Source organism: Phascolarctos cinereus, unplaced genomic scaffold (assembly GCF_003287225.1).
Source record: "Phascolarctos cinereus isolate Bilbo 61053 unplaced genomic scaffold, phaCin_HiC Scaffold_2;HRSCAF=192, whole genome shotgun sequence".
NCBI classification, from domain to species: domain Eukaryota; kingdom Metazoa; phylum Chordata; class Mammalia; order Diprotodontia; family Phascolarctidae; genus Phascolarctos; species Phascolarctos cinereus.
Window position 1 is genome coordinate 137283596 of NW_027555625.1, and position 26583 is coordinate 137310178.

The following is a 26583-nucleotide window of genomic DNA, read 5'->3' on the forward strand; positions in this document are numbered from 1 at the left end:
AAATGAGAAAACTGTACCAGTTAGGACTGATGAGTTTTGGAAGACCTGGGGAACTGTGGCTCATTGCATGTTTATAGGAGTTCATAGGATTTCAAACTGAAGCAGATCTCAGAAATCTTCCAGCCCAGCTCTCTTCCTATGTAGATGAGGAAATGGAGGCCCAGAGAGTTTCTGTAAATTGCCCAAAGTCAAACAGGTACATGTATGATTGTTGTTTGTTCAGGCGTTTTTAGTTGTGTCTGACTCTTCATAACGCGTTTGGGGTTTTCTTGGCAGAGATACTGGTTTGCCATTTCCTTCTCCAGTTCATTTTATAGTTGAGGAAATTGAGGCATACAGGGTTAAGTGACTTGCCCAGGCTCACAGAGCTAGCTAAGTGTCTGAGGCCAGATTTGATGAGTCTTCCTGACTCCTGGGCTGGCTCTCTATCCGCTGGGCCACCTACCCAGCTGTTGTACTTTCTAACTAATGATATACTGTTTTAATTGAACATGTCATTGGCATAGCTTTGGCAATTGGGATCATTTGACTGTTTAAGTTGTGTGAAGTACGACAAAAAGACAGTCATTACAGCCTTTGTAGTTTATAGATTTTTAATTTTTATTTTTTAATAAGTAGAGAAACATAGGCTTACTTTGCTCATTAAAAATTACCTGTCTCCATGTATGCAGATTCATGAAAATCTCACTCGTTATTTTATTTTTCTGATGAGGGCGGGAATTAAAGTTTTTAAAACATAATTTTTTTGTTGATGTCTTTTTACTTATATCACCAAAACTTTCCCCGTGACCAGAGAGTCACTTCACATAGCAAATAATATTTTTTAAGGGGAAAAAAAGGACAAATGCGGCAAGACTGATCAGTACATTGAAAAAGCCTAAAAATGTGTACGATGTACCATGCTCACGGACCTCCCACCTCTGTAGAGGGAGAGAGTGGATGTGGCTTTGTGCTTTCCATGTTCATTGTATAGTCATCGTATATATTGTTTTCTTGGCTTTGCCTACTTTACACATCTTTTCATACTTCTGTATTCATCAGTTCATCTTTTCTTATAGCATATTAATATTCCATCACATTTGTGTACCACAAACTTCTTAAGCCATTACCCAGTTAATGGACTTTTTGTTTCCATTTACTTACTGCCATGGGGGGGAAAGAAGTGCTCCTACAAATATTTTGGTGTAAAAGATGAGATTTTAATATATATGTATTTTCTTCTCTAGCAGCAATGCTGGGCTGAAAAAGTCCAATCAAGAGCCCCATTGTGAAATGGGGAGTACTGAATTTCTGGAAAAAGAATCCTCTGACAACCTCAGCAATGGAACAAACAGTAACTTGGAGGCAGCCAGACGGCTGGCCAAGCGTCTTTACCACCTAGACCATTTCAAGCGTTCAGATGTGGCCAAGCATTTGGGGAAGAAGTATGTATTCTTAAACCCTTTGGCTTAAGCACCTGTAGATGTGTAGGCCGATTTTATTAACCAAGTTTATTTTTTCATTTTCTCCTAGCAATGAATTCAGCAAGCTGGTGGCTGAAGAATACCTTAAGTTTTTTGATTTTACAGGAATGACGCTGGATCAATCTCTCAGGTATGTGGTCTAATGACTGAGTATCACTTTTTGTTGTTATTGTTGACGCTTTATTTCCAAAGAAGTAATTATCTCAGGAGAGTAATGCAATCAAGCTTGATGTTGATTTTATTCGTTATAAGCAAAATCTTCTCATTGTTTTGCAGTCTTAGGCCAGATCATAGGAGTAGACATTTAGATCTAGAAAAGAAGCCTTAAAGGTCATCTGGCTCGCCCTTCTCACTTTGCTCATATGGAAACTGAGGCCTCCAAAAGAGGAGTAGTCAGCCTGAGAACAAGGGCAGCCAGGTGGTGCAGTGGCTAGAGGAAATAGCGCTTGGAAAGAGGAGGATTCATCTTCATGAGTTCAAATTCGGCCTCAGTCACTTACTAGCTGTGGGACTCCGGGCAAATCATTTGACCCTCTTTGCCTCTGTTTCCTCATCTGTAAAATCAGCTGGAGAAGGAAATGACAAACCCCTTCAGTATCTGTGCCAAGAAAACCCCAAATGGGGTCCTGAAGAGTTGGACATAACTGAACAACAACCTAAGAGTTGTACTATAGAAATTAAAAGTCATAGAAAATGAGAGATGATGTGTGATATCATGGATCCAATTTTCCCTATCTAAGATGTAGCCTAAATTTCAGTTATATTATGGTAGGTGACAAAAGAAAGAGATGAGATTTGGGATCCCTAGAAGTTTGTTTTATGGGCATTTTCTCTAAGTGTAATACTGAGTGTTTTTTCTATGTGTGCATGTTAATAATAACTCCTCAGGATGATGCTTTTGAAATAACTCTTGAGCAGAAGAATGACAACTATAAAATGTATTAGGACTACATTGCCTTCACATTTCTGTGGCTTCTAAAGGCATTTGTAAACACACACACACACACACACACACACACACACACACACACACACACGCACGCATACAGATATTCAGATGACCATCCACAGGTTGTAGAGTTTCATGACAATTTAGGTGTAGTGATAATACATAGAAAAGAGTTAGGATAAAAGAACTCCTGTGTATGACATCCTGTTTGTTTTTAGGTAAGGAAAGGAACAATTTCTGACAGTAGTAGACAAAAAATTACAGGGACATCTAGATTTTAAAAATGGTTCCACCATCATGTTTGTTTTCCCAGTCTATAAGTATGCATTTGTTATTTTATCTATTATTATTCATCTGTATGTTATTTATTTTTGTGGATGTACATGCACACAGGCACATTTCCCAGGCTCAGTTCTTCAATTTCCACTTAATGTAAACGTGATTGAGCCATAACTGCCATCTAGTGATGATACAGGAGAGTTGCAGGTATATATAGATGTTTTAAAGGAAACCATGCTTTCAGAGGAAGATGGGCCTTTTTATTTTGGTAGTGATATTGGGAGGTTCAAGATTTCTGAGACCCCTTTAGGCAAAAATCATGATTCATGTAATAATAACTGATTTAGAAGGAAGAAAGGAGGTGAACATTTACAAAAGAATTAACCATAATATACCTTGAAGTATCAAGCTTCCCTCACACACACATTTTCAGGGTCACATCCACACCTGTGTGTGATATATGAAGCAGACAGCCTGTCTGCTGTCCTGTTGAATTTAGAAGTCTTTGCCAGTGGCATTGGTATGGGTTTGACTTTGTGAATCAATCACTCTTAGGAAATGTTCAAGGAAGTTTGAAATTATGTTCCATTAAAAGACAAAGAGACAGATGTTTACAGTCAATGCCTAATTATTAACTGTCTGTTCAGACACTGTGCTGTGTGCTGGGGTTACAAATCCAGTATTCAAAATAATCCCTACTCTATATCTAATCACTACTTCTGAATACATTAGAATGTAAGTAGCTTACATTTTACTGGAGAGACCTTGTAGACATAAGTAGATTGAAAAGAAATATAAAAAGAATAAATATGAAATAGGTAAATACAAGGAAATTTGGGAAGGAGGACATTAAGACATGAAAGGCCAAATGTAGTTGGCTGTGCTTTAGCTGTACGTTGAAGGAACAGATGGATTCCCTGAGGAGGAAATGCCTTCCAGACAGGGGGGACCCCAAGTGTGTGGTCTTGTGAAGGAAGAGGAGGGGCATGTGTGAGGAACAGAGAAAGCTTGGATTTGGAGATGTATAGTGCACAGTAAGGCTGGAAAGATTGGGTTGAGACCAGGTTAGGACTTTAGAAGCCTGTCTGCAGGTTGTATGGTTTTAGTGATGATTAAGGTATAGTGAAAATAAGTAGAAAAAAAAATTAGGAGGAAAGAACTTTTCTCAGTATGACACTTTTTTTAAGGCAAGGAAAGGACAACAGTAGTAAAAAAAGTAAGTAAAAAGGACAATAGTAAATAAATGACAAAGGATTACAGGGACGTCTTGATTTTTAACCACCATGTTTGTTGTTGTCTCAGCCTTTAAGTATGCATTTGTTATTTTATTTATTGTTATTCAGTCTAATACATGTGGATTCCCCACTCCCATCCCCCAGTTATCATTGTAACAAATTAAGCATTTTCAACAGAGTTTTTCTGTTTTCATCTCCATTTGTGGATTTGAAACTGTCACACTGTCACTTTCTAATTTTCATGATTATTGCTGCTGTTCCGTCATGTCTGACTCTTTGACCCCATTTTGGGGTTTTCTTGGCAAAGATATTGGAGTGGTTTGCGATTTGTTCTTCAGCTTATTTTACAGATGGGGAAACTAAGGCAAACAGGGTTAAATGACTTGCCTAGGGTCACACAGCTAGTCAATGACTGAGACCAGATTTGAACTGAGGAGGATGAATCGTCCTGATTCCAAGCTCAGTGTTCCATCTACTGTGCAACCTAGCTGCCCAGTTTTCAGATATGCTCACATAACTCAAATATCCATTAAGTAAGTTGCTAGTTATGGTGTATAGTGGATAGAGTGCTGGAATTGTAATCAGGAAGACATGAATTCAAATCCTCCATAGCTACTTACTAGCTGTGTAATGGCATTGGTGATTAAGTGGTGGAATTCTTGCCTTCCACGAGGGAAGCTTGGATTCAATTCCTGGTCAGTGCAGTTCTGGGGGCAGCTGGATGGTGCAATGGATAGAGTTTTGGGCCTAGAGTAAGGAAGAGTTCAAATCTGACCTCAGACAGGTATTAGCTGTGTGATACTGGGCGAGTTTTCCCTGTTTTCCTCAGTTTCCTCATCTGTAAAATGAGCTGGAGAAGGAAATGGCAAATCACTCTAGTATCTTTGCCAAGAAAACCCTAAATGGGGTCATGAAGAGTCAAACACGACTGAATTGGCCAAATGACAGCAAAGTTATTTGACCCTGGGCAGTTCATTTAACCTCAGTTTCCTCATGTATAAAATGGGGATAATAATAACACCTACCTCTCAGGGTTGTTGTGAGGATCGTATGAAGTAATATGTAAAATGTGATATATAATATGTTTGTTCTTTGCAAACCTTAAAGCACTATATGGCATGCTGTTGTTATTATCATTGTTATTGTTACTTTCCTTTTGAATAACTGTGATTCGTTCCCCATCTCTGTTAAAACAATGTTAGTTGTAAAACCTATGAGAAAGATGTGTTATTTTAATTTTTTCTTTTCTCAAAACTTCCTTTAGGTGTTTCTTTAAGGCATTTTCCCTGATGGGGGAAACCCAAGAACGAGAGAGAGTTTTAGTCCACTTTTCCAACAGATACTTTCATTGTAATCCAGATACCATTTTTTCATCAGGTAATTTTGCTCAGTGTATCTGTTTGTACATTTCTGAACTTTTAGTCAAGTTGAGTCAACATGCATTTATGAAGCACTTACTGTTTACCAGGCACTGTGCCAAATGCTGGGAATACAAATACAAGCAAAAAGAAAGAGATAGTTCCTGCCCTTCAGGAGTTCATTTTCTGATGGGGGAAGACTTCCCATAAAAAGAAGATGAAAACCCAGGAGTTTTGGAGGGAGAGATGGGAAAAAAGTGAGGTGGGAACATGGTTGACTTGAGTCCTTTACTTAAAACGGAGTTTCAAGGAGAACTGAAGTCCAGGGGGAAGCCAGTGAGGAATGAATTACTTTCCTTTACAGTAGTCTAGACTTAGCCTTGAAGATGTCTAAATAGGACTGTCAGTCAACAAGTGTTTGTTAAGTAGAGTTGGGTAAGCTGTAAATAGCCCTTTCCCTAATGGAGTGTACATTCTAATGGAGTAGACAGTGTATACAGACAAGATAGATATGGAATAGATGAAAGTAATCTGGGAGGGTAAGTCATTTGTCATCACTTCCACTTGCTAGATTTCAGCTGCCTCACAGTGACATGTTGACCCATCCTATGAAGACAGTTCTTTTCTGATATCTTAGTTCAGTTCCCACCAGAAAGCATAATTTTTTTTTAAGGCAATTGGGGTTAAGTGACTTGCCCAGGGTCACACAGCTAGTAAGTGTCAAGTGTTTGGTCTGAGGCCGAATTTGAACTCAGGTACTCCTGACTTCAGGGCCGGTACTCTTTCCACTGCTCCACCTAGCTGCCCCCCAGAAAGCATAATTTTTAAGAAGTAAAGTCAATATCCCCTTGGCTTGAGTTTAGGGAATTTTGTTTACAATGAATAATTTCTGGACTAATTAACAATGAGTCAAATAGGTTTTTTTCCCCTTTTTAATTAGTACAGAAGGCTAGTAAGTATCTTTTAACTAGGATAAGTGTGATTTAATATTAAATAAAAACTAAAGGCCTTAGCTATTTCATTTGGAGGCTGATTTTTCCATTTTTTCTGAAAAAATTGTTTTTTTCTTTTTTTCTTTTTCTTTTTCTCCTTGTTTTTTTTTTTTCTCCTTTGGCCATCTTTGGGCTTACTTCTCTGCATCCCCATTATAGAATGGGGAATGAAATAGGACAGGATACTAATACTGTTATTTTATTAGTGGCACTCTAAAAGAATTTGATAGAGAAATAAATAGATGAAATCGATGGGTTTTTAGCAATCTATTTTCACCCCAGTCTCTGTAGCCCAGAATTGCTGAGAGTTAATTTTTAATCACTTTTATTTTCTCTATTATTTGATTCAGACTGGCCTTTCCACCATGTAATCTGAATTAAAGAGATACTTTACTTTCCTTGGTACTAGACTTACATCCTGAACTTAGCTGAGTGATTGGCAGAAGGAGAGAGTATTAAACTACCCCCATGGGACTGAAGAGCTTTGTCTATTTCCTTTCATTTTCTTCCTAGGAAGAAACTAAAGAAGTATCATGGCAGGGTGGATAGAAAGCTGGCCTGGGAGTCAGGGAGATAGGAGTTTATCCTGCCTCTGACACATACTGGCTATGTGACTCTGGGAAAGTCCGTTACCCTCTCACCTGCTCCAGGAAACTTTCTTAAAACTATTAGTTTCAGAAGAGGTATTGATTTACCTTATTAGAGGGAGTTTCTTCACTTGGAATTCTCTCTGTCAGTGAAATCATAACTCTGTTTCCCTAACCTTACCCCTTCCTACCCCCTGCCCCACCTAGGAAAAAAAGAGGCAGTAATCAAATTGTCACAGAAATAGCATAATGGAAATCAAGGAAATTTGACTTTTAATTTCCAAGTTTAAATTTTTGTTTATTTTTTTTTCTTCAAATTTGGCAAATCTTAGAAGATACCCACAGGTTTGAAAACTGGATGTGTTCTTTCAGTCCATATTAAGAGAAAATTTTTCATCTCTGTCACTTTAACTGGACAACTGGTTTAGTAGACTTAAAAGTGAAAGGCATTAAAGTCTTGGTTTTCTTTAGTGACATTTACTGTCGTTCAATTTTTGTTTTTTCCCTATGTCAATAAAATGGAAAGAATTGAGGGAAAAAGAGTACCCAGTGAAAGAAATGGTCTTAGATTCATTGCAATCTTTGCTATTTCTTAGATGTGAGGATGTTTTAGTGACTTCACATTATCTAACCCATCTAAAAAGATGAATGGCGTTATTCCTTGCTCAATAACTTGCTTGGCCAGGAAGTTGTCATGCTGGTGGATAAGCACCTCTGTCAGGGGCAAGAGTCACCATAGTCTGTCGGGGTTGATCATTTGTATTCCTGTCTCTTTCCTCAGATGGAGTCCATTGCCTCACCTGTGCCATCATGCTCCTCAACACCGATCTGCATGGCCACGTAAGTACAGGGTTGTGAGGTTTTGTTTTCTATTAGAGACATGTCGTTTTGTTAACTTGAATGTGGGGTGAAATGGGGTAAGGATGACTGGAGTAGGCATGTTGTTTTAAGTCTGCCAGTATGGGCTCCTGTTGCACGCGCGCGTGTGCGTGTGCGTGTGTGTGTGTGTGTGTGTGTGTGTGTGTGTGTGTGTGTGAGAGAGAAGTGTCTATATAAGTGCCATAAGAAAAGGTATGTTTATAAGTACTTTTCCTCCAAAGGGGAAAGTTTGACATTGCTACTTTGTTATAAAGGAAAAGCATGATATTGGTGTGACTGACTTGTATAAATCTGAGTGTGATATCTAATATGTTCAGTGACAATGAAATATGAATATTTAATACTTCTGTTTGAATTGGGGGAAGTCAACAGAACTAATTATAAATATAATCTTTTGATATTGTAATTTTGCATAGTTATTTTTGGTTTATACCAATATATAGTTTTCCCTTTTAGAGTACAGCTTATATTTAGGAGTAAGCTATAGTGAGATCATTATTTCATGCCAATTAGCTCAGTGAATACAGAGCCTTAGAAATAAGCTTGTGACATTTTACTTTATATACCAGAACTGGAAGGAGGGAGAATAATGCAGTTGTTTTTGTTTTTGTTATTATTAATTTTTATCATAATTTGTCCATGACTGTGATTTCATTGTTTTTGGTAAGGGGGAGAGAGGACTCCTGAAGTGCTTAGCTATATTTACTCGTTTTAAGAGTTGCACTGGGCCACTTGGAGTGACTTGCCCTTGGTGAGGAAAGGAGTCTGTGTGTTAGAAGTGGAATTCTTCTTGGCCCTAAGGCCAGTCTTCTATCCACTACTTCATGCCCCCAACCACCCCTAACCCCTCCAAAAACTTTACACAACTGAATAGAAAATTTTAATATAAAATTCATCAAATTCATAAGAAATATAAAATATCATTTTTCTCCACTAGATGGCAGAACCTGAGAATTTTTTTCCTTAGCCATTTCTTACTGGGATGGAAATGGACAGTTAAATCTGAGAATATTGACTTTATCATTATTAAATCTTTACTTTCAAATGAATGATTTGTATTAGCTGAGGTGAGAAGATCTATGAATTTCTTCCTGCTTTGCTTTTTTTACTTTCTTAACTGGCTTACACTGGTTAGATTTCAGATAACTCTTGTTAGATGACGCAGATATTGAATTCAGAATTAGAGAAGCTTTGTAAAATAGAATGGAGAAATATTTGAACCGACTCTAATAAATTATATAATATGTGAAAGGGGACCATGTATATATATACATGTGTGTGTATACGTAAGATGAATTATACTATGTATGTAGAGTATACATATTAACTGCTTAATATATAGATATACACTCTATATATATAATACACAGACATTTTATATGTGTATATATATAAACATACACATATAGGAATAGGGTGTCCCTATACCTGTGTGTATATATGTATGCATTACCTAATGCTTTAATAGATTTAAACTGCGCTAAGACTTTTGGCCTACTACGTGTGTGTATGTGTGTGTGTGTATATATATATATGTATGTATGTGTGTGTATATATATATACACACACACATACATATAGATACACACACATACATGTCACACACATGTATGTATACAGGGTGTCCCAAAAGTCTTAGTGAAGTTCACATACACACTGCATGTAAACTATACAAAATGTGTATGCACACATATGTATATGTGTGCAAGATGATTTTTACTTATTTTTACATGCATATTTATTTTAGGCAGTATTTAATGTAACAGAGGTAATCCCAGTGATTAAAGAATTGGTTCCCTCCCTTAGTGTTTGTTATTCTGGAATTTGGAATTTGACCTGTAGTTGAGAATAATTAGAATTAGTATAGTACTCGTTAGTTAATCTGATCCAGTAGTTTTCATGTGCTATGGTGACCCAGAAGACCAACAAATTGCTGGGCACCCAAGACAAATTAATGTTCCTTTGATTGTATAAAACAGGGTGCTGCCTCTTAAGGTGTAACAGAGCTATAGGATCCAGAGAAGGATCACACAGATTATTAAGAGGAGAAGAAGAGAAACAGACAAACAACCCCCCTTCCTCTCCCCTCATATCCAGAGATGTGAATGGTGGGGATATTGGGAGAGGGAGTTATGATTGGTCACTAGAGGGAGCTCTCCGCTGCAGAGCCGTTCGTAAATGTTGAGAATGTTTTTAAATCTGGGGTGGCTCAGACTGGCAATATAAATTTTTAGAAGGGAGTCATGGATGGATGATAGGTCTGTGATATGTTATTAAGGGTAAGTAGGAAAATTGATGGATTACATTTCTAACCGTTTGAGGGCTGTAATATTGAGAATGTGATCACTTTCTCAAAATCTGCCCCAAGAAACTGTGATCAGAACCCTAGGCTGGCTAAGACATAAGTTTTTTTGTCTACTTTTTATTATTTTAGAGATATTTTTTTCTGATTTCTGGGTGTTCCAGGCACATGGACTATGTTGCTGCTTTTGTGGAACTAAGTTAAAATGATTTGGAAGGGACTGCTGAAACAAATTGGAGCTTTTCTTGTGGTTAACTGCTAGTAAACAAATACCCAGAAGACTAAAATTACTGGTTTAGGAGAGAAAGGGTTCAAGGCAATTAAACTTTCCAAATTGTAATCTCTGGGATCACCTTATAAATTTTTTTGTCTCACCATAGACTTAGCAATTTAAAAAAATATATATATTTTATTTTCTCCCAATTACATGTAAAAACAATTTTCAACATTCTTTTTTTTTAAAGTTTTGACTTCTAAATTCTGCTCTCCCTCCCTTTCTCCCAAGACTTAGCAATTTAAAAGAAAATGGTTAGTAATACTTAGAGGATTCTTTGTTTTGAAATTTGGTTAAAACAGTTAATACTGTGCATGCTTCTTAGAGTTTAGAGCATACCATAGATGTTATAACAACTAACCATAATGAAATGTATTTTTCTTGTTCTTCTCTGGATCCATCTCTTTTGATTTTTATGAATTTTCCTTCTAGGTGGTAAGTTTTTTGTCTTTAATTCTGGATGTAGTTTCTCCTGCATTTATCATGATTGCCTGATTTCGACTTAAGTGACCTGCTCTGACTTAATGAGCATGATCACCTTTTGAAGTCAAGTCAGAAGGATGACAACAATGAGTGAATTGTTTCTGCCTGTCTCTCCTTTCATTCTCTCTTTTCATTGCATATTTCTCCTTCTCCTTACCTCTTTTGATGCATTGCCATGACCCTCTCAGACAGTAAATTACTAAACCATTGTCCTTACCTTCCTCACCATAATATCATAGAAGCATTCTAAATAGTGTGACCTTTCCAAAAAGTGCTGACACAGGATTTTCTTAAAATATTGCTATGAAGAAGGCCTGGGAAAAGTACTTTGATTTGCCTGCTATTTGCAGAGATTTTATATGAATTTCTGTCACCATTAGGAATGATTTTATGAGAATATTAGGTCTATGGGCCTTCATAGACTATGTATAGGTTTTGTATTGATACATTGGAACCCTTCAGTAACAAGACTAATCAACATTTTCATGCACTGGGATGTGATCTTGCATGCATTTGAATATATATGCATTTTGAAGTCAAATCATCTCCCATAGAGTATTGTGGATACTTACAATAAAAGCTGGTTACAACATGTCCAGGTAGCAAGCCAAAAGTTGACTGTGGTTCCCAATATTACTGTAAAGGGTTCCATTGTACTTTTAGTAGCTGTCATGAGTTGGGGAAACTCCTTAATGGTTATACATCTGAATGAAAAAGATGGAAACTTGGGCGCTATTTCAAGCTCTGTCCTTTAATTTTTGTGTGACCATGAATAGCTTAGTATCTCTGCTTCAGTTTCACAACTATGTAATGAAGGTCATATAAATAAGTTTACCGAGACTAGTGATTTGAGAAGTGAAACCTATGACTATGGAAGAAACTTGAATCCTCCTATGGTATTGAAATGGAAAAGTATAGGGATGGATATTATTTCTAGTTTGGATTTAAAGTTAAACTTCATTAATCAGAAAGCCAGTCTCATTTATATAATATTTCTGATGAAATATAGTCATATAACTTCAAATTATGGATGTGACTTTAATTAGGCTCTCAAAGCATTTTAGAGGTTCTTTAGGACTTGTTGAGCTTGAATTGTGATTAGCATCAGCACTGCAAATGTTTGCATCTAAAAAGGACCGGAAAATAATTTATTGAAACGTGCTTGATCTGATCCAAAAGATATTTATTCCCTTAAGAATTCTGGCAAGATGGTAGTAAATATTTTTCTTTCAATAGCATTTATTTATTTTTATTTTTTCAGAATTAGTGCTTAGATAAATTTGAGCCTATCTCTTGTCCAAATTGCCACACATTTTACATTAAGGGAAGATAAATTGATTAGGTTTGACTATATTTACTCAGGTTCAGCAGTCTTCTCAACTGTCACACAATGAGTTTGAGATAGAGCTATGATTAGACCCCAGGTCTCTGGACTGCCACTGAGTACTTTTCCCACTCAATCACGATGCTGGAAGAAAACATTTTTGAAAAAGATGGTAAGGTATATATATATAAAATAACTTGGCAAGTCAAGACTGGTGACATAAATGCTAAAGGTAGGAAAATGCACTAATCCTTTTTTTATTTGCTGAGTGCTCAGCGCTGGAATACTTAGGTGGGTAGATGGAATGTAATGCTATATCATACAGGATTACCATTGTTTTTCTTTCCCTTTTACCCCATCCTACTCTATCTCCAATATATAGCTTTCCAGTCTCTAATTTGCGGATTTAGATCGTAGAGATGATCTATGTCAAGGTGTGCTTTTGTCTTCATCTTTCTACCTGATGAAGCTCTCTAGTGGCATATGGGCTTGCTATTTATTAATTACTGTCTAGTTTGGAATATAGTGTTACTCAGAGGTTAACAAGTTGCTAAGAATTTCACCATCCATTTTAGTATAGGCATGCCCCTGTAACTGTTGCTTCAGCCAATGTAATTTTATAATGATGTAATGAATAGATTATTGTTCATCCCTACTTTAATGGTGCAAAGTTTTTTTTTTTTAATACTGGTTTGACTTTCATAAAGCTGGCCAGTCTTTGTCCATAAATCCCTACCCAGGTTGGTTGCAGCTTGCTCACCTCTGCTGAGCCCTGGACCTGCCTGATTTCCTCTTTCAGTCTTCACCCTTAGTAATTCAGTTCTGTTTAGCCTGGCCTTAGCACTTATTTGGGCCTTAGGCTTAAGAGTCAAGAAGGTATAGTGCTTCTAGCCTGTGGCCATGCTGGCATGTCAGCACCGAGATGGAAAAGAAACGTTCATCCTAAGACTGGTGAGAGGCAGGCTGCCTGAGATACTTGGCTTCTTTGCATGCCTTTTTGTCTTGCTTCTTGAAGATCCAGTATTGACCTCCCAGCCTGAATATCTACTTAGATAAATTAGTTTTCCACTTCTGTCTCTGGTACCACTCCTACCTGGCCTAGATCTTATTCCTCTTCAGTGGAGGGAAGAGATGAGGGTTCTTCTTCTGCCATTGACTGGCATGTGTTCATCTTATCTGGTACAAATACCCCAGGGCAGTGCTGTCTATTCAGACAAATCTGCTTTGCCACCCCACATCTCCTCCCTATTTCCTGACAAGGAGATTCTTCTGTAATAATGTTTAGTGTGTGTGTGTGTGTGTGTGTGTGTGTGTGTGTGTATGATTAATTAATTAAAGATATTAGACAGGGTATGCCTGTGCTGAGGAAAAGCTTTGGCCCAGAGTGAGGAACTCATTTGGCATAGAACTCTTACTGAAACAGACAAATGAAAAGTTTCTAGGGGTACTTGGACCTGATAAGTCGCAGGGTTAGTCAATGTAAACATTAGAAGATTTGCCAAAAGATTGTTTTGATTTCTTTGGGAAATAAACCAATAATTGCTTTTTTGACTGCCTTGAGTAAAGAATTCAGTTGTGCAAACAAAAGCATCACAGATGTTCTAAAGGAGTCTACTATGGATGAAAATAGAGCCATAAATGCCTTATGTCATTGAGAGGTAATGTGATATACTGGAAAGACCACATCAGGAGAGCTGGGTTCAAATTCTTTGTCTGACGTATATTATTGACGTGACCACAGACAAGTTATTTAACCTCCTAAAACCTCAGTTTCCTTATCTATAGAATAATAATATTTGAACCACCTACCTTACAAGGTGGTGGTGAAGAAAGCATTTTGTAAAGTTTAGAACTCTATGTAATTGGGCATTGATATTTTATTACTAGATTACTAGACCATTACTAGATGGTCTCCTAATTACTCAAAGGTAGTAAGGAGTTGTGATATCCAGAAGGTACCCCCTTTACAAGAACCTGAACCCTCATGTGGAGAGAGAAGCCATATGTAGTAGAAGAACATGGGATTGGATGGCAAGTGACCCGAGGATGACGCCTAGCTCTGCCAGTAATCAGCTCTGTGACCTTGTGCAAAGCATTAGACCTTTCCTGATCTTAATTTTCTCATGTGTAAAATGAAGTTGTTAGAAGAGATGATTTCTCAGGTCTCTTGCAGCTCTATAATTCTGTAATTCTATGATCTGTGTACAGATTTAGTAATTAGATACTAATAGAAGGTTTTGCCTTTAAAGTAGGGAAAAAATTACTTTATACCCATACCCCTCAAAAAAGAAAGACAAAGACCCTCAAATAAAATCTTTACAAACCTACATCACCTTCTCATTACAGGAGACTCCTGAGACTATGAAAATTATTTTTCTGTACTGGAGATTTTATTCTGTTGCATATTACTTAAAATAATTGGGCCGTCAAAAGCTGTTTGGAGGTCATTTTTATTGTATTGATATTTTGTTGTCAGTGATGTCAGTAATATGATTTGACCTGTCACAATAAATGAAAACACTAGGTGCCCCTTGATTATCTCCTCTTTGAACTTGTGTGACCTTCATTAGGACAGTTCACTCAGGATTTGGAGTCGGAAGACCTGGGTTTGAATCCTGGAGTGGGTAGGTAAAGGCTGGGATCATTTCCCCATAAGATAGATAAGAATTTTGGTGGCAGAATTATGAATGTAGTGGTGTGGAGAATTCAGGGTATGGAGTGTCCAGCAGTTTAGATGGACAACCCTATAAGCTGTGGCCTGAGGGAGATGCTTAGGGCAAATAGAGATTATATCAGTCCATAACCATTTATTAAGCACCTGCTGTGTGCTAGGCACTGTGCTAAGTGCTGAGGGATACAAAGAAAGGCCAAAGGCAATCTTTGCCCTCCAAATATTTACATTTTAATGATTAAATTTAATGTGGTGATTAATTTAATTTAAAATTGTAATTTAATGTTTAAATAAGTGACCTGATCACAGTCTTCTAGCTAATATATATCAGAGACACAAACTGAACCCAGGTCTCCTGCCTCTCAGGGTATTAATGAGGTTTCAGAACAAGTTTAGCATACTTTAATGCTGAGCAGAAGGCAGAAACATGAGGATATAGTGGAAAGAGTGGATGGTTTTGGTAAATAAGGAATCATGAACAATGAAATGGGGCTCTATTTGAGTATGAAAAGAAGTAGGATATAGCAGGTATGATTTCATAACTTTCTCTTTTTGATTTTTAGACTGTAATAGCACTGAGATCTATTTAAAAGGATCTGTGATTTCATCAGTGTTGGGACTCTCTCTGGGATGCCTCCTGTCTTGTCCTATCCCTGCTGCCCCTCCTGTGTGTGACCCAAACATTCACCACTACTGTGGGTCTCCTCAACATGCTGGAGAACTTCATGGCTTCCTCAGCATAGTACTTGGCACCTTGATTTGCTGACTGACTGACTGACCCTTTCCTTTGTAAATGGGAGCTACGGTCAGCCCCTTTCCCATATTCTGGCTTCTTTACGGTAGAAGCAGTTAGAGCTTCTGCTTTTCAGTTCCCCTCCAGCAGTCTGACTCTGGTATATAATTAATTGGGATTTAGGGAAGAGCACTTCTGCAAAAGGGTGCTCATCCTTCACAATTAGACTTTCATCCTGATCAGTTTGAAAATGTTCCAAAGATTAGGTTGCCGGCTAGCCCTTCATTCACTTAGAGCTGTGCAGCTGAGGATAGCCTAACGCTGTTGTAGACTGAGAGGGAGAAAAAGGTGGAGGCTCTGTTTTTGTTCCTGTAAACCTGATTTTAGCAGTGACCTGTCATGGTTTCCCGTAGGTGGGTTGGTTTTTCAGCATGTATGGTGAGGCTTATAGAGGAAAGGTGGAATGGTCATGGGTGAGATATGCTTATTGTATTTTTAGTATCCTAGGTTTAATATAACCAGGTTTTCCCTGGGAATGATGGGAGCCCTTTGGGTTCTGGAAAGGATGTTTTCACAACTGAATGAGAAGGGATTAGATTATCCATTATGGTAGTGGGTTCTAGCCAGGTTAATTGTGGGATGATATCAATGACATTTCATGACCCTTCTTTATCTTAATCTATTGATATCTATCCTGAAGTCTGATGAAGACAGAGGCCTGGGGTGGGGGTGGTTGGGTAATAATGTTTAGAAAGTGCTCTTTTGCTTCCTCTTCCATTTCTGTTATGAACTTTGAAGGATCCATGAATTCCTTAGCCATCCTCTACCAGGACAAATTGTAGAGACAAGTAGGTGGCCCATTGGATAGCTCTGTCCATATGGACCTAGAGTCAGGAAGACTTGAGTTCACTTTTGGCCTCAGACAAGTTTACTATGTCACCCTGGGAAAGTCACTTGACCTCTGCCTCAGTTTCCTCATTTGTAAAGTGGGGATAATAATAGCACCTACCTTCCAGAATGGGAATAAAATCAGATAATAGTTCTAAAGTTCTCTGCAAACCTTAAGGTGCTATATAAATGTTAGCTGTTATTGTTGTTATTTTTATTATTATTAGCGTTATTAAACATGTAACCCTGTCTTCTGCTCCAATGGGATTCTTATCTGTGGTTTCCCATAAAGTCTCCATAGAGGATCTTGCAATGTTTTCAATGCTTTTTCATATTTTTTTCCTGTCTTAAAGATAAAAGGTGTCAGCTGTCTGTTCTTGTTCCATGGCTGGAAACCCCTGCCCCATACGTATATTCAGTAAGATCCTTGCTCATCTGCTCTGAAAATAAGATACTGCAGAATGGGAAACCAGTGTTTAGTGTATACATAATAATTGTTCAGAGTGGTGAATTTATCTTAATCTATCTTTGCAGCTTCTCCTCTCCCTTTCTGTATGCACCCTTTTCATACATTTTAGCATCTTCCCTGTGTAGCCCTACTCAAAATCATGTACTCGGCGTTTTTAGGTCATTTATCCTTCAGCTGAAGGGAAAGCATAGTTGTAACAGTAATTAGCCCTACAGTGTGAATTATTGTCATGAGTTATCTTTCCAGGAATAACTGCATTTTAAAAGAGAGAAATAGTAGGAGAAAGGATTAACCATTAACCCTGGAATTGCAGACGCTTTTGCCTGGGTAGAGGGATATTTGGGAGACTGGGGAGGGAAGGTTTCTGAATGTCCCTCAGACATTACTCTTGTATGACCATGGGTAAGTGAGATGGCCTCCAAGGTTTCTTCTAGCTCTGAATCTGTGATGCTGTGTTAATAGAGCCAGATTTAAAGGCAGTGAATCAGTAATTATTCCCTCCTTTTTTTGTGCTTAACTCTTCTCTGTTACAAAGGAGAGAGATAGATTAGCTATTTTTTGGAATTGTAAGAACGATAAATTATAATTTTTCTCTTTTTTAAGTTAAATAATTAAAAAATTATTAAACATTTTCTCCTTCTGATTGCTTCCTTTGTTTAGATGGGAGGGAAAAAATAAAAAGAAAAACCAGACCCTTATTACAAAGAAGCATAGTCAAGTAAAACCAATTCTCATATTGGCCTTGTTCCCAAATGTTTAGTCCGTCATCTTTCTGTTAGGGGTGGGTAGTAGGAATCTTCATCATCAGTCTGGGAGATTAATTATTTAAACTAGTATTCATAGCAAGTCCAAGAGAAGTTCTATTAAAGTAGGCCAACTGGTTTTCCTCCTCATACTCCACATACGTACACACACACACACACACACACACACACACACACACACACACACACACACACATTTTTATTGTCAAGGACAATAAATTAATCATCAACTATAACCAGAGATTCGGATGGACAAAAGGGAAAAGAAAGTATTGAAATAATGACTGTTTCTTTCCTTGTCTGATCATATTTTGGGCATTGTGAAGGGTAGAACTTGGTCGTTTAGTCTTATTAAGCACCTACTCTGTGCCAAGCACTATGCTAAATACTGGGTATACACAAAGAGGCACAAGTTGTCCCCTTCCCTAGAGGAGCTTACAGTCTAACGAGGAAGACAACAAGCAAATGAATGTTGTACAACAAAACTAGGTACAGAGTATGTGGGAAATAATCAGCAGCAAGAATTGCACAAGAATTAAGATGGATTGGGAAGAGCTTCTTGTACAAGCTGGGATTTTAGCTGAGATTTAAAGGAAGCCAGTGTGGCAGAGATGAGGAGGAAGAGCATTATTGGCATGGGAGACAGCCAGTAAAAGTGCTTGAAGCCAAGAGGTGGAGTGGTTTTTTTTCCTTTGTTTTCTTTTCTTTTTTTTTTTTTTTTTTTTTTGTGAGGCAGTCGGGGTTAAGTGACTTGGCCGGGCTCACACAGCTAGTAAATGTCAAGTGTCTGAGGCTGGATCTGAATTCAGGTCCTCCTGACTCCAAGGCCAGAGCTTTATCCACTGTACCACCTAGCTGCCCCATACAGTGGTTTTTTCCAAGGAACAGCAAGGAGGCCAGTGTCATGTCATTGGATCAAAGGATATATGTAGTGTGGACGGGGGAGGGAGGTATGAGAAGACTGGAGAGGTAGAGTCAGGTTATGAAGGGCTTTGAAGACCAAACAGAAGATTTTATATTTATTTGATCTTAGAGGCGATGGGGAGCTATTGTGACAGATATGGTTGCTGAATGGTACTAGTGCAGCATCCGTCCTCTGCTCTTTCTCCTCATTCCTTTTCTCACTGTTCACCAGATTTGGAAAGAGGACTCAGATTGTATTTCTGAGATTGAAAAGAATGTTTATGGCAATATCAGTTCTTTAGACTTTCAAAGGGAGACCTGGAAGTGTAAGGGCAGAGTCGAGATTGACAATATCTATGTAAATGCAGACCTCATGCATCCACCAAGTGACCATTTTGGTATTCTGATCTTCCAGTTTGTGCCTAACCTCTCACCTCCTTGGTGCCTCATTACAGCACCTCCCATTCCCACAGTATGGTCTCTCTCACCTTCTGACTTGGGAGCTCCCACGGAGGTGGCTTCCAGTATCATTACAGCTCTGCTCTGAAACTTATCCATCTTAGAGAGATTCCTGGGACACTGAGGAGTTAGGTGATTTGGTCTTCCTGACTGAGGCCAGCTCTCTATCCATGTGACATTGCCTTTTATGGTTCCTTTGTCTTCTGTATATGTTATGGGGTATTTGGTATTCATATTAAGATGTGAAAATTGGTAATGGCAGTGCCCACATATACCGCTGTTTACAATTGGTGAGGTACTTTTCTCACACAGGGAGTTGACAGATATTTGTTAAGTGCCAGGCTCTGTGTTAACCACTGGGAATACAGAGAAAGGTAAAAGACTCAAGGAGCTCCCAGTTTCACGGGGGGGACAGCATGCAAACAGCTATGTGCAGACAAGACAGATATAGGACAAATTGGGGAAACTTCCCAAGGGAAGGCCCTACGATTAAAGAGGACAGGGAAAGACTTCACGCAGAAGGTAGGACCACAGCTGAGACGTGACCAAAGCCAAGTATGCTAGGAGGCAGAGATGGAGAGGGCAAGGGTGCTGGGAGAGGTAGGTGGGTGAGGTCTTTCTTGAGCACTTCATCTCCAGTAGTACAGATGGCAGTCAGTCCTATGAGCATTTCCCCATTTCCTCCCAGTTACCCTCAGTGCAGGATCTGATCTGCTCATTGTGTGGGGGGCTACGTTCCAGATCTTTTGGCAGGCTGGGGTTACCCCAGCAGCACTCAGACTGTGCATATTGGTCTTTGATGTAATGTAGGAATTGACCTACCTTCTTTTCAGATTGCATTTTTCCTGGATGATGCCTCTTATGCCTCTTTTTATGCCTAAATCACGGTGATAATGTACTGGAGTCAGCTGCCCCTTGTCATAGGGTCATAGATTTTTAGAGCTCAGAGGGACCTTGGAGACCATTGAATCCAGTTCTCTTATTTTAGAGATGGGGATGCTGAGGCTCGCTTTCCTGGGTCACACAGGCAGTAAGTAGCAGATTGGGATTTGAACTCAGGTCCTCTTGCCACTGTCATAAAAAATGTCCTGCTCTGGGTCCTAATCATCATCACCACCATCAAACATTCATATACTGCTTCGGATTATGTAAAGTGATTTACATACATTCTCATTTTAGCCTCATGCTGGCTCTGTAAGGTAGCTACCATAGGCCTTATTTCCATTTTACAGTTAAGAAAACTGAGGTCCAAAGGGGGTTCTGTTGTTTTTCAGTCATTTCGGTCACGTCTGGCTCTTTGTGGCCCCATTTGGGGTTTTCTTGGCAAAGATACTAGGATGGTTTGCCATTTTCTTCTCCAGCTCATTTTGCAGATGAGGAAACAGAGGGGCAAACAGGATTAAGTGACTTGCCCAGGGTCACACAATTAGTAAATGTCTGAGGCCATATTTGAACTCATGAAGATGAGTTGTCTTGACTTCAGGCTTGGTACTCTATCCACTGTTTCACCTGTGGATTAAGTAGTACATATTAAATAATAGGCTTGATTCTATTCCCATGATTAATAAGTGTCAGAAGTATGGATCTGAACTCTCGTCTTTCTGACATCAGGTCAAATACTCTACCCATTATGTTGAATTTTTTCAAATGGAAATGGAATTTCCTTTGGATGGTGAAGTCCTCCAGTTGCTCCTCTTTTTAGATGATGGCATGCCGCTTGCATCAGATCCCGGAGTCCAGCTGTCTGCTCAGGGAGATCCATGAGCACACAAAAGAGATCACCATAAGTACCATTACACAAGTAGGAAAAACGAAATGGATGAAGAATGCCTTATTATCCAAATCATGAAATGTAGCTACATAGCTGTCTTATTGAATTGCAGAGCATTAATACTAGATGGAATAAAGTCATTAAAGCAGTGGGCTTAGAGTTAAGAAGACCTGAGTTCAGATCCTGCCTTACACACTAGTTCTGTGATCCTAGGCAAATCACTTAATCTCTATCTTTGTTTCCTCATTTATAAAATGAGGATGATACCAACAACTACTTCCTAGGATGTTTATGAGGATCAAATGAGCTAATGTATGCAAAGTGCTTTGTAAGCTGTAAAGCACTATATGAATGCTATTATTATTATTATAATTATTATAATCATCATTATTATTTTTATTATTATTTTTAGGCAGTTGGGGTTAAGTGACTTGCCCAGGGTCACACAGCTAGTAAATGTCAAGTGTTTGGTCTGAGGCTGGATTTGAACTCAGGTCCTCCTGACTTCAGGGCAAGTGCGCTATCCACTGCGACACCTAGCTGCCCCTATTATTACTATTATTAATATTAATCATGGGCAGTGAATTTGGCTCAAAAATTAACTGAAGGAATGAAGTAGACCAGATTTTTTTTTTTTAAATAGAAGAGCCAGGATGATGGTTAGTCTTTTATTGGAGGGAAGAAAACATTACAGCACATCTCAAGTAAACCAGTCCAGGGGCTCAGTGGCTCAGTTGGTGGGGTACCAGATTGTAATGGGTTCTACCATTAGGGCAACACTTCGTCTTACCTTTCTGAAGCCAGAACCAGATGACTGCACTGCTGTCCTCTTCACAGATACAGCCCACTAATCACCTGTCAGTGATGGAAGAGACCAGGTTGGGTTCCTCTTTAGTCCCTGGAGCTGCCTTTGGGGCTAGTATATTGTATGAATCCGAATCATTCGTTGCAGCCATTATAATCTCTGTATCCAAGCCTCAAGTGATACCAAGCTGCCTCCTGAAAGTTTTTATTTTTAACATTAGTGTTCTTCAGATGATAATCTCTGAAGAATTAAATTAAGAAAAACACATGACAGGGTGGTGGTCTGGCAATTTTTATTATGCTCATTATACAGGTGAGAGAAACTAAGGCACTGAGGCGCCTTAGTAAAACTTAGATGCCTTGCCTTCAAGTCACATAGATAGTAAATGTTAGAACAGGATTCAAATACAAATATTCTCACTATTTCCAAAAGCGCCATATTAAAAAAAAAAGATGTATGTATGCATGTATCTGTGTGTATACATAGAATACAGGCACCTGCACTCACTATGTTTAACTGACAAAACAAAGTACATCTGAAAAATAGAACTTGGAAAACCATCTTAAATGTGCTTAGGGATGTTAACCACATTTTAGTATTTTTGTGTTTGTTGGGCCAGTATCATGACATGTTAAGGATGGTATCCAGATTGATGCATCTTAGAGGCTTGGGCATGACTAGATTTTATGATTTTCAAAGTGAATTCTAACTGTATATTTTTGCATGGATTTTCCACTTTTTGTATTAATTATCTTTTTTAGGTTTATTGAAGCCTTTTTTTCTGATTTCAGAGGCAATGATCCAGAGATTCATTAGCATTTCAGATTTGATTGGGAATGCAGCATTGATTTTAAGGGAACATTTCTGTGACCTCTTGATTCATTAGTAGGCTTTTTCAAATTTCCATCCTTTATTGACTTAATTGGAATAGCTTCAGAGTATGAGATAGGAGTGTGAAAGTCCCTCCTGAGCATGCCAAACTGACAAGCATTTGTTTGGAGAGAAGCATTTTCTATTTTTCTGAGTTATGAACCCTAAAATGTAGTGGATTGAGATCTGGCTGTACAGGCCTAGTAGGTTTAGGTCCAGTCCTTGACACCTATAGGCTGTGTAACCCTGGGAAAATCAGTGCCCTAGACAACTGACTTTGAGACTGCAAATTGTAGAACAGTTGCAAATCTGGATATTTCTTCACTTGGATTTCCCAAAACTGGAAGACGCCTTTGGTCCATAACTAAGAAAGTGAATTCTAATTAAATTAGAAAAAAAGAACAGCATTGGAACAGTTGATATGTTTCCCTGAAGTAAGGTGTATCCTCTTTGATGCCAAGTGAAAGGTTGAGGATTAGCTTCATTTTATGAATAGTATTTTGCCTGAAGTATCTTTAATCAAACCTGATTGGGAAGAGTGAATTGTGGGGAAGAGAGTAGAAAACTGACCACACTTTCTTGTACCTCTTTCTAGAATACACCTTTAAAGTTGTGTGTATTTAAGCAGACATGCCAACAAGGAACAAAGTAGGTTAAATTTGCCTTTTACCTCCTAATTTATTTCTGACCAGCCTCTAAAAATTATTAAAAGGCGGTGAAATCCTTTGACTTACTTATTCGCCAAACATTTTTGAGTGTGTTTTGTGAACAAGCCACTGTGAAGTAGTCCATATTTAATGGTTAGTCTTTTATTGGAGGGAAGAAAACATTACAGCACATTCTAAGTAAACCAGTCCAGGGGCTCAGTGGCTCAATAGGTGGGGTACCAGCTTGTAATGGGTTTCACCATTAGCGTAGCACTTTGTCTGGCCTTTCTGAAGCCAGAACCAGATGACTGCACTGCTGTCCTCTTCACAGATACAGCCCAGTGTAAACGCTATGTACAGCTCCCCCCAGCTTGATCTCAGTAGTGTTCTTATTTGGAACTCTCCAATGTGATGTAACCACCACCACCACCACCACCACCACCACAACTCACATTGATATAGCAAATGAAGGTTTGCAAAGTGCTTTATATCTATACCCTCTCATTTGAGTCACACAATACTCTTGTGGGGTAGGTGCAATTGTTATTCTCCTTTTACAGATAAGGAAATTGAGCCCGAGATAAATTAAGTGACTTGCCCTGGGTGACATAGAAAGTCTTGGAGGCAGGTTTTGAACTTAGGTTGTCTGGACTCCAAGTTTGCTGTGCTTTCAATTACAACACACTGCCTGTCCATTGTAAAGAGCCCTGGGCTTAGAGGGTCTTTGGAGTCTACTCACACCAACAGTGCCCCTGTTCTTCTGGACCTCTGCTCCCCTAAGAGCTAGCATTTATGTTGTCCCTTAAAGTTGGCAAAATAGTGTACAGGTTGCCTTGTTTGGTTTTCACAACAAATCCGTGAAAGTGTTGTTGTCGTCAGTCATAATCATCATCCTCATCAACATTCCCATTTTACAGATGAGAAGGCTGAGAGAGAGGTAAAGTAACCAGGGTTACACAGTTAGTACAAGTCAGAGACAGGATTTGAATTCATTTCATCTTAGCTCCAGTTCCTGAAATCTAACTGTTATGCTACCTAGATGCTTTGTGAGATCAAAAGGTCATGTCTTAAAGAAACTTTCTGTGTTCTCAAGCATCTAGTACAATATTACTACATGCAGTAGGCGATAAGCAACACAAATGTATTCATAATTTGTGATTAAAGAGAATCATTGTTTTATAGGCACTTGGAGTGCTGTTTAAAATAGGTCTATAGAGACCCCTTGTATAAACTTTTTATAAAAAAGTTAATAGCCCCTCAAAATTTTTCCTCTAGCCAGAATTTTTTTAAAGAAAAATTATTTTTAGTTTTCAACATTCACTTCCATAAGATTTTGAGTTACAGATTTTCTTCCCATCTATTCCCTCCCTCCACCCCAAGATGGCATGCAATTTGATATAAGCTCTACATATACATTCATATTAAATCAATTTTCACATTAGTCATGTTGTAAAGAAGAATTAGAACCAATGGGAGAAACCATAAGAGAGAAGAAACAAACAAAAAAAGAAGAAGAAAGAGAAAAATATACTTCGATCTGCATTCAAACTCCATAGTTCTTTTTCTGGATGTGGACAGCATTTTCCATCACGAGTCTTTTGGAGTTGTCTTAAATCCTTGTATTGCTAAGAAGAGCTAAGTCTATCAAAGTTAGTCATTGCACAATGTGGCTGTTGCTGTGTACAGTGTTCTCCTGGTTCTGCTTACTTCACTCAGCATCAGTCCATTCAAGTCTTTCCAGGTTTTTCTGAAGTCTGCCTGCTCATCATTTCTTATAGCACAATAGTATTCCATTACATTTCATATTCTACAACTTGTTCAACTATTCCCCAACAGATTAGCTAGAATCTTTGAAGTGAAATTTACCAGCATAAGAATGTATATCTAAAAGGTTCTAGTTTTGGCCATATGTCATCTCAGTCTTTAAGTATATATGAATGTCTAAGACACTAGAAATCAAATATTAGTCATAAAGTATAGCATTATAGATCTTGGAAGGGAGCTCAGAAAAGTGGCTGGTCTGGTCCCTTGTCTTCAGGAAGGAAAAGTATGATTCCCGTTTTGTAGCTGAGGCTATTCCGGTTAAGTAATTGCCAGTGGAGATAGAGTTGGGGGTGGAGGGGTGGAAATAAAATCTAAGTTTCCTGCCTCCTGGTGGAGTGGTATTCTCATTGCAGAAAAGGTAGTCTTTTTGCTTAGTAGGTAAATATTTGTGTTGCTCAAGTATTCAGATAGCAATTCAATACAAAATTCATCCTATAAGAAGTCTACTTTCATATTGAAAAGGACACTCTCATTTTGACAAAATAAGGCTACTCACGTAACATGGCATCCTTGGTATAGGAGCACAAAGTGATTTGAGGGCCTTTTAAGTTTCTGTACTGTGAATACCAGTGGCTTATGAAGTCATAGTGTAGCCATTATGGGGGGGACTAGAACCCTGTTACTCCCAAGATTCAGTGCCTATTACCACCCCTTCTTGCTTTCATGAATTACATTGGCCTTTTCTTGTGGGGAGCCCACTTCTGAACTTAGCTAGGCTGGTCCTGGGACCATAGACACAAGAGTCCACTCCTGAAGTTTTTCCTGCTAGGTTAGACCTGTCGGAGCATGCTTTTTACTAGTATGGCCTTAGAGGATCCAGGGTCATCTCCATGTTATGAAGAGGCATTGGAGAAGAACTTGAGTGGAGTAAATGAAATCATATATGTGTGTAATGGCAGCCATCAGAAGTCAACTTAGAGATACCATTTTTATCTCTGCTTTATTAATACTGGAATATTCCTCTGCTAAATGTGACATAGATGATTTCACCAGGTGAAATGAGAAGGGCTTTTCCTGTGACATAATTGTGCTATTATTTAAAAATATCGTAGAGTAAAATGTATCTTCTAACTTAATTTTTCCCCATTTCATTTTTTTTTTTTTTGGCCAGAGTTTGTATCTATCGCCATTAGAAGTCAGATCAAACTATGCTTTGTTTAGTTATATCTGAAGAAAATATGGCATGGAAGGTGGGGATAGAGACTAAGTATTTGTAAGTCATTCGTTAAGTCACTGGGATTTTTTTTTCTACACGTATTCCAGAATATTGGAAAGAAGATGACCTGTCAGGAGTTTATTACAAATCTTCAGGGTGTGAATGAAGGCAGTGATTTTCCCAGGGACCTGCTGAAGGTAAGCAAGCAGTGAAATATTGGTTTTTCTAAAAAGTAGGTTTACATTTGAGTTCACTGATCAATTTCTGAGTTTGAGATTGGTAGACTTAAGGATTCTTTAGCTACTTGCCTTCTGATTTAGATTTTTATAAACTATGTTAAGAGTGAATAGAAATTTGGCATCTCCTCAGGCCTCTTTTCCTCCAGAACATGTGTGGACTGTTCATTCCTGCAAAATAAACCTATGTAACAAATAAGATATCCTGGAAACCATTTCAATAATGACTTGTTAAGTAGATGCTATAAATTTGGCAGCTCAA

General features: G+C 38.3%; 1 protein-coding gene across 7 annotated transcripts in view; it reads left to right on the plus strand.

Annotated features, from left to right (window-relative positions):
* Positions 1–26583, plus strand: part of PSD3 (pleckstrin and Sec7 domain containing 3) — a 607844-nt gene that overhangs the window by 309326 nt on the left and 271935 nt on the right. For 5 of the 7 annotated variants that reach the window (XM_020969583.2, XM_078149617.1, XM_020969586.2 and 2 more), the window contains 5 exons: positions 1227–1424; positions 1513–1593; positions 5191–5303; positions 7645–7703; positions 26193–26282. In XM_020969583.2, coding sequence (XP_020825242.1) covers positions 1227–1424; positions 1513–1593; positions 5191–5303; positions 7645–7703; positions 26193–26282 — 541 coding nt within the window. Of the gene's footprint in view, positions 1–1226; positions 1425–1512; positions 1594–5190; positions 5304–7644; positions 7704–25591; positions 25923–26192; positions 26283–26583 lie in introns of those variants that run through there. The other 2 variants (XM_078149620.1, XM_078149621.1) reach the window with 2 other exon arrangements.